At 44.3% G+C, this 10,405-nt stretch overlaps 1 protein-coding gene across 5 annotated transcripts in view; it reads left to right on the forward strand.

Annotated features, from left to right (window-relative positions):
• RAB40C (RAB40C, member RAS oncogene family) overlaps positions 1–9,701 on the forward strand; it is a 48,108-nt gene extending 38,407 nt beyond the window's left edge. For all 5 annotated transcript variants that reach the window (XM_040356599.1, XM_040356595.1, XM_040356596.1 and 2 more), the window contains exons 3-7: positions 459–519; positions 2,118–2,178; positions 3,714–3,791; positions 5,714–5,936; positions 8,538–9,701. In XM_040356599.1, the coding sequence (XP_040212533.1) occupies positions 459–519; positions 2,118–2,178; positions 3,714–3,791; positions 5,714–5,936; positions 8,538–8,833 (719 nt within the window). In that variant the 3' untranslated portion in view covers positions 8,834–9,701. The remainder of the gene's footprint in view (positions 1–458; positions 520–2,117; positions 2,179–3,713; positions 3,792–5,713; positions 5,937–8,537) is intronic.
• The last annotated feature ends 704 nt before the right edge of the window (positions 9,702–10,405 follow it).

The following is a 10,405-nucleotide window of genomic DNA, read 5'->3' on the forward strand; positions in this document are numbered from 1 at the left end:
CTGTAGGTACAATTAAAGAGGAAGACCTTTTACTTCCTCTTTAATATAAAGTTGGACTTGCACTGGCTGAACTGAATTTTTTTTCCAGGGATGTATCATAATGTAAGTAAAGTGGTTCTTATGTATTTTGTGTGATTACATTCCTTCATCCTCTTATTAAGGAAATCCGCTCTTGCTACAGTTGCTTGGCATGTTGGCGTGACCTGTGATATAATTGCCTCCCATGCTGTATTGCCAGCACTTGGGCTGCAGTATCACATTTCACCTACTGGTGGCACTGCAGGCCAACTGTGAAAAAGCATCACTTGATCACATTAAAACTATAGATCTCAAAAGTACCCATCTGCATCAATCACGGCTTGTCTAGATGTATAATGTAGGTGGCAGATATTGATCTGATATTGATCTGACTGGAATGTGTATTATTTGCTCCAATGATTTGTATTTATTTATTTTAGGTATTGACTACAAAACCACTACTATCCTGCTGGATGGCCGGCGGGTCAAGCTTGAGCTCTGGTAAGTCATATGCTGGGAGAGGCCTAGTCTGGGTCACACCATAGGATTTTAGTTACTTGAACAAAGCAGCCCAAAAAAAAAATCTTGATATTTTTTTTTTTTTTTTTTTTTTTAAACTGTCATTAGGATGATAGTTGGGTTACAAGCAACAACACCTACTGAGGCGTAACCAGGATTCCTGAGAATATGAAGCTGTTATGAACAAGTTTTTAGCCACACAGAGTGCAGAGGAGTCAGTGAAATGACAATCATGAAATGGAAAAAAGCTTTCTAACTGTAGGGGGGTGTGGCTGTAGGTGTGACATCATTGATTGTGTTTCCCTATAAAAGGGAACACACAATCAATGACGGCGCCACAGTGAAGAACGGGGTAGCTGTATTTACACACGGCTCTCCCCGTTCTTCAGCTCCGGGGACCGATCGCGGGACTCCAGCGGCGATCGGGTCCCACAGTCACGGAGCTTCGGGCGCGCGCCCGCGACCCACGGCTGGGCACTTAAAGAGGACGTACCTGTACGTGCCTGTGTCCAGCCGTGCCATTCTGCCGACGTATATGTGCAGGAGGCGGTCCTTAAGTGGTTAACCACTTCCATACTGAGATAATTCTGGCATTCCTCTCCTACGTGTAAAAATAAAAATTCTAGAAAACTACTCAACCCAAAACATTCGCTATATATTTTTTAGCAGAGACCCTAGGGCAGGGGTGTCAAACTGGCGGCCCTCCAGCTGTTCCGAAACTACGAGTCCCATCATGCCTCTGCCTGTGGGAGTCATGCTCGTAACTGTTAGCCTTGCAATGCCTCATGGGACTTGTAGTTTTGCTGGAGGGCCGCCAGTTTGACACCCCTGCCCTAGGGAATAAAATGGCGGCTGTTGCAATTTTTTATGTCGCACTGTATTTTATGTCGCACTGTATTTTATGTCACGCAGTCATTTTTCCAACGCAATAAAAAAAAAACACTTTCATGAATTAAACACTATTTAGCCCAATCTTTTGTATAGCCTCAAGTCTGTTGCGCAAATAGATATCCAATATGTCACACTTTTAAAATTGCGTGCTCACATGGCATTGCGCCAAACTTTGGTACTTAATCTCCATAGGCTATATTTTTTTACAGGTTGCCCTGTTTAGAGTTAGAGGGCTTGTGCTAGAATTATTGCTCTTTTTATAATAATTTCACAAATGTAATATTTAGATGGGGGAAGTACATTTTAATTTATTTATTACTCTTTACACACTGTATTTTGTGTTTATAACCCTTGAAGACTCCTGATCCCTAGAGACCAAACCTCCAGTTGTCTGCTTGTTTGTTTTTTTGTTTTTAGTGATTTTTTATTTATTTTTTTACTGTGCCTGGGATCCTCATAACCTGATGTGTAGCTTCACGTTCGCACTTTTTTGGCTTGACTCGGCTCACCTATTGGCGAATAGGGGTTGTCTCATCATGCTTGATGGCCATTAGAATGGTGCATAGGCTAGACCAGGAGCATGACCTGCTGTTTCTATCCCCAGTGTGATACAAGCGAAAACGGTGGTTGCGGCTGGAGTTTGTAATTTTTCTTCACCTTTTGACCTAATTTTTATTTTGCCTCAACAGGGACACCTCTGGCCAAGGCAGGTTTTGCACAATCTTTAGGTCTTATTCAAGAGGAGCTCAGGTAAGATCAAGTAAAAAAACATTTCCTTATTGTTTTATAAGTGTCACACAGAGCCCCAGGAAAAGGTGCAGGTATTACAAATTGTGTTTTTATGCTGGTGGAATTTTAGTTCTAATACCCACTGGTGTTTTTCCAGAGTGGTTTCATACATTTAAGATTTTTTTCTTTCTGAATACATATTTGTATTGGTGTTTTTAAAGAGGAAGTAAACCCTCCTCAAAAATAAAAATAAATATCCTGCAAGACTAAGGCATAATGAGCTAGTATGCATAGCATTATGTAGTAGTTGCCTCCGATCGAAGCCCCCGCAGCCATCCTCGTCTCCCCCTCTGTCCACCGAAATGTCGCCCGGGGCTTGCTTCTGGGTATCGCGGCTCTGGAGCTGTGATTGCGTGCGTGTGCCGCCGGATGAGCACTGCCAGCGCCCTACAAAATGACCGCCAGCAGGCCACTGGTGTGAATGTCTCTGACCAAACCATCAGAAACAGACTTCATGGGGGTGGCCTGAGGGCCCATTGTCCTCTAGTGTGCTCACTGCCGGACACTGTGGAGCTCGATTTTACATTGAACACCAGAATTGCCAGGTCTGCCATTGGTGCCCCATGCTTTTCACAGATGGCAGCAGGTTCACCCTGAGCATATGTGAAAGGGTCTGGAGAAGCCGCAGAGAACTTTATGCTGCCTGTAACATCGTTTAGCATGACCGGTTTGGTGGTGGGTCAGTGATGGTCTGGAGAGGCATACCATGGAGGGATGCACAGACCTCTACAGGCTTCACAATGGCACCCTGACTGCCATTAGGTATCGGGATATCCTTGGACCCATTGTCAGACTCTACGCTGGTGCAGTGGGTCCTGGGTTCCTCCTGGTGCACGACAATGCCCGGCCTCATGTGGCGAGAGCATGTAGCCAGTTCCTGGAGGATGAAGAAATTGATACCATTGAATGGCCCCCACGCTCACCTGACCTAAATCCAAAAGCACACCTCTGGGACTATTTTGTTTCGGTCCATCCGCCAGGTTGCACCTCTGTCAGTTCAGGAGCTCAGTGATGCTCTGGTCCAGATCTGGGAGGAAATACCCCAGGACACAATCCGTCGTCTCATTAGGAGCATGCCCTGATGTTGTCAGGTATGCATACAAGCACTTGGGGGCATACAAACTACCAAGGACCATTTTGAGTTGTTGCAATGAAGTTTTTAGAAAAATGGACTAGCTTGCTGCATAATTATTTCACTTTGATTTTCGGGTGTCTTTGAATTCAGCCCTCTGTAGGTGGATAATTTTCATTTCCATCAAATGATGTGCCATCCTTTCATTCCTAACACATTACCCAGTCCATATCGGTATAGATATCCAGCATGAGATTGTTGCCCGTTGAGATTTGATATGTTTTCAAAGTGTTCCTTTTAATTGTTTTTGAGCAGTGTATTTTACATGTATTCTGTAAATATTCTTTAGAAATGCTGCTGTGTCCGAGACAATTTATTTGTTTATTGCAGTATGCCATGTATTTAACACCTTAAAATTTTCCAGGGCATCCTCCTCGTTTATGACATCACGAACCGGTGGTCCTTTGATGGGATTGACCGATGGATCAAAGAGATAGACGAGGTAACCTGCCCTTTGATTTGCATTAAGTAACTTGGGAACAGTGACACTTATTCTAGAAGAGCAGATTGAGTGGTGCTTGTAATGGCTGCTCAGGACCATCCATTCCCCCCTGAAAATTTCTCTCCCCACTGCTTGTTATAAGAAGACGCTGTCAATTTGCTCTCCTTACTAGCGCTCCCTTCTTTGCTGCATTGGACACTGAAACTGGTAAAGGCGACCCGAAGGACCCGTGGCATCCCTCTCCTGGTTAGGCGGTGGTGCTCAAGCTTAGCAATTGGCTGCTAGACTTAAAGGGGTTGTAAAGGTAAATGTTTGTTCACCTTAATGCATCCTATGCATTAAGGTGAAAAAACATCCGACGGTACTGGCCCCCGAACCCCCGTTTTACTTACCTGACCCCTCGAAAGTCCCGCACGCGTCCACGTGATCCTCGTCGGTTCCCAGCCTGGCCGTTAATTGGCTAGGCTGGACGAATTGATAGCAGCGCAGCCATTGCCTGCCGCTGCTGTCAATCACAGCGGATGATGCGTCGGGGGCGGGGCCGAGTGATGGTGTCATTGCTGCAAAACAGTATGTGTCCTCCTGTATATATCCTGTAACACAGGGGTGCCTAACCAGAGGCCCGCGGAGCCCTCTGAAGTGACCGCCTGCTCTGGGATTGCTGGTTGGCATGCCCAGATCGCCGATTGCCGACCGGCCTTCCCAGAGCATTAATGTTGTAAATGTAAAAGGTAGAGGAAGCAAGCGGCTGAGGAGCAGAGCCACATAAACCGATGCTTCTTGTATAGAGCCGGCTCTTGTCACAGGCAGAGTGATACCAAATGCACTCTGCCTAAGACAGAAATAGCCGGTAACACCTGAATGGAAGACTGTTATTAATGGTAAGTTTATTACTAAAATCAGTGTCTATATGTGCATATGTGTGTTGCAGAGGTTACTGGGCTGCTTTCAAACTAATCCGCAGGTGCAGCGCAGTACATTGCACCTGCGGGTTCCCTGCACTGAGCCATAGACTTCTGTTCATTACCTGTGAGTTTGGTGTGCTTTTAGAAAGTGCACTACACCTGCAGGATATAATAGAAGTCTATGGCAAAGTGCAGCTAACCCGTAAACTGCGCTGCACCCACAGTGCGGGTAAACTGCAGCACATCAGTGTGAAAGCAGACTTGGGCCCCTTTCACACAATCCTGTCTGAGCCTCCGTTCACCTCTATGGAGCTGCAGATGTATATGGACTTGTGTTCATCATTTTACACCTGCCTACCTCCAATCTGATCGGAGGGCTGATAGAGTAGAGTGGTCTTTCTCCGCACTGCATATGCAGAGTGGACACAGACCTGTCCTCTACCTGCTCCCCTCATTGTGGCCCTCCTTCACTATGTGGCCCTATAGTGAAGGAGCTTTGATATCCATAATCTTCTTGATGTATTTGGACATTGTCAGCTACACAGTAGCTTTGGGTAAGATGCTAAAGGTTAGCAAAAGATTGTATGCGCCAGCCTCACTGCTCTTCTATAGTGAAAATTGCATGTCCCAAAGATCAGGGGATCCAGAATCATAGGAAGCTGCAAATCTTCCTTCCTTTTTTTTTCTGTAAAGCCAGAACTGTTTTGTTTTTGGATAAAGTTGGGAAGTATTAGAACTGTCCAGATTTTCTTGCTCTTCTTTTATAGAGCTCTTCACTCGCTTTCTGTCACAGTGACACAACAGTCTAGACGGGTAGCGAGTGAGACTCTGCATCAGATACAGACGGGAATAAAAGACGATGGGGGTTGTAGAAGTGATTTCCTTCTGTGGTGCAATTCGAAATGTACCCTTGCTGTTTATTTACTTGTAGTTCTTCCTTTTTAAGTTTCCAGTTTTCTAAATGATCTTTAAAAAAACTTTTTTGTCTTTTTTTTTTTTTTTTTTTTTTTTGTGCAGCATGCTCCAGGAGTCCCTCGTATCTTGGTGGGAAATAGGCTGCACTTGGCCTTCAAGCGGCAGGTGCCCACTGAGCAGGCTCGGGCCTATGCAGAGAAGAATGGCATGACCTTTTTTGAGGTCAGCCCACTGTGCAACTTCAATGTGACGGAGTCCTTCACAGAACTGTCTCGAATAGTCCTCATGAGGCATGGAATGGAGAAGATATGGAGGCCAAACAGAGGTGTGTGCCCTATGTCAAGAGGGGGAAGGTGCAGGGCCGATCCTAGGGTCACAGGCGCCTGGGTGCAGAAATATTTCTGGCGCCCCCACATGGGCATCGTCATGTTACTAACTCCTTCAACCACAGAGATGCTCCCCCACAAAGTCTTCATTAACCTCAGATCCTTACATGATCTCTTAACAATAAACAAAATACAGGAAGAGGACACAGAGAGGGCTTCTGTTAGAGTCTGTCAGATGTTTGGCGCCCCCACCTCTGCAGGCGCCTGGGTGCAATGCACCCTGTGCACCCTGCCTAGGATCGGCCTTGGGAAGGTGACTGTGTTAGAAATGTGAGCTACATAGAATAAATGGAACACATCATGTTCCTTGCTGGACAAACGCACAGTAGTATAAACTGAAGCTTATGGTTACAATTCTGATAACCGTCCAATAAATATTACATATTTTCTTATTTAGGCCAGAAAAGATATATAACTTTTTTTTTTTTTTTTTTTATGGCAATTTCATTAGTGTGCCTTCAGTGAAAGATATCGACATCTGTTTGCAAACATAATTCACAGGGCACATAGCTCTATTGTAGAGGACTTATGACCCATACATTGTCGTCCCGAGGAAGAATCGTACCATAATTGGATCGTTAGTACAGAGCTTTCGAGAGCCGATCGTGACAATACATTCGATATTATTAGATCAGACAAGCACGAAAATTTTCCTCGTACGATACCATTTAATACGATTTTCGTTTAGTCAGTACAGTTGTCGTCCAAAAAGACAATACAAATGCATTACTACACAGGACGTCGCTTCCAATTTTTTTTTCTGTAATACACAAATTTGTAAATTTAGCCTTTAGTATATCGACCCCTTAGTGTCACTAAAGGCACAACTCCTTTTTATTTGGATACTGTGTGGATGGATAAGAACTCCAGTCAAGTTTTTATTGCGGCCTGTGCTCCAGTTAGAGATTCATCCTCTCTATTTGTCATTATCATTAGAAAGTAAAGGAAAATTCCTATTCCACATGGTTCCAATGGTGACATCCTGGGATTCCCTCATTTTGGAAGGATTTCCTCTCACTTCCTGTTTTGGCTATGGGATAGGAAGTGAAGGGAAATGTCCTCTATGGGACATGGATGGCAATAAAAACTGACGGAGGTGTAGCTCTCCCTTACTTTATCCCCCCAAAAAAATTTTTTTTTTCCTTTTTAGGCTAGGCTCACATCGGTGGTTCTGGCAGCCGCAACCACTTGCACAGAAAAACTAAGGTGACCTTAATCCAAATGGCAACCACACGCAGTAGAAATCAACCTGCACTGGCAGTTCCCATGTGGTCTTCGATTCCAAGAATGAAGCACAGACCTTTTCCCTGCATTTAAGGAGGCACGACAGCCCATTCAAGTCTCGACTCTGAGAGCCTCATCAGTGTGAATTTAGTCTTCGTGACACTTTAAGGTTGCTAAGATTCTAACGTGTTTCCCCAAGTGTAAGACATTTTACATGTGATGACACTCAGTATCTCCTCGTTTTGCATCTGTTTGATTACATAAGTAGGAAGACCATTATGGTTGCTAGTTTTCTTTTCCCTGGGAATGTGATAATTCTAGTGACAACTCCCAGGTGCTGACAGAGCAAAAAAATAAGCTGCCACTGCTTATGTTCTTTTACAAAGGTCTTGCTCTGTTTGTAATGCTGATCCTTTGGCTTGGTGCTTCCTGAGTCACAGTTGTAGACAAGTATACAGATCTGTCTTCACTGGCTGCATGCCTATTCTGGGTCAATGCCTTCAAAAAGTATTGAATCCAGAGACAACAAGGCAGCTAGAGGTAGCGCTAATGATTTTGTTTTGTAGTTTAAACTGTAAAAGAAGGCTGCTGTCTACTATAGTGGTCATTTTGGAGAGCTTTATGTCTTGATAGACACCGGATCTCTAATGCCGCGTACACACGATCAGACATTCCGACAACCAAAACCGTGGATTTTTTTCAGACGGAATGTTGGCTCAAACTTGTGTTGCATAAACGCGGTCACACAAATGTTGTCGGAAATTCCGAAAGTCAAGAACGTGGTGATGTACAACACTACGACGAGCCGAGATAAATGAAGTTCAATAGGCAGTACGGCTCTTCTGCTTGATTCCGAGCATGCATGGATTTTTGTGCGTCAGAAATGCATACACACGATCAGAATTTCCGACAAGAACTTTTGTTGTCAGAAAAATTGAGAACCAGTTCTCAAACATTTGTTGTCGGAAATTCCAACAGCAAATGTCCGATGGACCCTACACACGGTCGGAATATCTGACCAAAAGCTCACATCAAACATTTGTTGTCGGAAATTCCGATCGTGTGTACATGGCATTAGGATAGCTACAGCTCCCTGGAGGGATCAAGATGAGGAACAGTGCAGAGATGGGATGCTGGATTTGCTGCTAAAACGCGGCAGGTCTAGCGAAGGTGGATGATATTTGTAGTCCAGAAATGGTCCACTACAAATTCTGAGCATTTAATACAGGTGACCAGTGACATGGCCAATCTAAGGTGATTTACATTCTGCAGATGTTTCTGGAATCTTTCTAACATACTGTGTCTTTCTTCCCCAGTATTCAGCCTGCAAGATCTGTGCTGCCGATCTATTGTCTCATGCACACCTGTCCATCTCATCGATAAACTTCCTCTGCCAGTGGCTATTAAGAGCCACCTCAAATCCTTCTCCATGGCCAATGGAATGAATGCTGTGATGATGCATGGACGTTCCTACTCTGTGGCTGGTGGTGGCGGTGGGGCAGCAGGAAGCGGTGGAGGGAGCAAAGGCAACAGTCTAAAACGATCCAAATCTATTCGGCCTCCTCAGAGTCCCCCTCAGAACTGCTCAAGAAGCAACTGCAAGATCTCTTAGCATGGAAATCTGAAATGCGCGGGGCTGAAGAAAGTACACCCAGCCATTTGGCCATGTGGAGAGGATGCTCTGTGAGCTGCACCTTGGACACCTGCGTGGGCGTGGATGCCGGTCCGTGTTTGTGCCATTTTTTTAATCTTCTGTCAAATGGAAGCCGGTGATCGTAGCAGAAGACTTCCATCTTGTACCTTATTGACTGACTTCCTGTCACCATACACCCAATCCTGATTCCTTCAAGGGTGTCGCACTGCATGATGGCTCTGACTCACTCCTACTACCCCTGGGGCAGTACTGTGCTAAGACAGCTCCCCTACCTCCTCCTTATTTATAAATAAGTATATATATTAACGGACACCTCACTTTTTTTTATAAATATAATGCCTGACTATACAACACTTCTGTATCATGCTGTAAATAATTAACATTCCTACCTTCCCTTATCAAAGGGACAAACCTGGGGCTTCTGCTACTAACCACTGCATGGATTTCTATAATATTGCATCACACTGGGAGCTACTGACCAAACATGGAGGTAAAAAGTGTCGCCCAAAGCAACCAGTTAGGTGTAAGATTTAATTTTCTCTGATGGCAAAATGGTAGCTGGAATCTAGTTGCCATGAGCAACATTTATACATTCCTTCTCTGTAAATCACTTTCCATGTAAACAGGCAAATTTTATTATGAAAAATATAATGTGCAAATTGAAGTGAACCAGAACTTAAATTTTAGTTTTGGAAATAACAAGGAGTAGAACCTCTTTTGGGTTTTTATTGCTATCCATGGCGCCATTACAGTGATTTCACTTACTGCCAAGTGAAGAATGGTTTCACCAGATGTGAAGGGAACATCTCCAGCAGCAACACAGATTTAAAAAAAAAATGAATTTTTTATTCATTGAAGGTCTCAGCCAAATTGTGCAAGACTAACGCATTTTTGACAGTCAAGGTTCCTTTGCCAAATACTAGTCCACCAAATCTACCTTTTTTTTTTTTTTTTTTCTTCTGGAGCCAAGTACTTCTGGTAGACCAAGGCCTGAGATAAGACAGCGAGCCAAAAATAAGAGGTGGTGTCCTCCCAGTGGTAGATGTTGAGGTGGGGGCATCCCTATCTGTGTCCCTGTTGAAGATTTTCTGTCAGTTGTTCAGACTATTGTCACTCGGACAACAAGTGATATGAAATTGCTCTAATAAAGCCCCGGCTAGTAGTAATAACTACTAATCCTTCTCATGATTTTTTGTTGCTTGCACTTTAGGGCCCCTTTCACACGAGAGGTCCAATCGGGTCTGCAGCTGTCCATTTTTTAGCTGGACCCTCCATTTTCTCCTCTATGGCACACCGGATGTAAACACACTTGTGTCCATTTATACCCAGCTACCTCCTGGGTCTGATCCGGCAAAAAAAAAAAGCAATCAGTTCTTCTGCATCTGATCAGATTGGAGGGCAGTTGGGTTTAAACAGTCAGCTGGTCACTTTACATCTAGCTACCTATCCATGTCCACTCCCCATATGTAGGGAGTGCATGGACCTGTCATCTAGCTGATCATCAGACAGATCCGCTACTGCATAGGTGTC

The sequence above is a fragment of the Rana temporaria genome, chromosome 6 (assembly GCF_905171775.1).
Source record: "Rana temporaria chromosome 6, aRanTem1.1, whole genome shotgun sequence".
Classification (NCBI taxonomy): domain Eukaryota; kingdom Metazoa; phylum Chordata; class Amphibia; order Anura; family Ranidae; genus Rana; species Rana temporaria.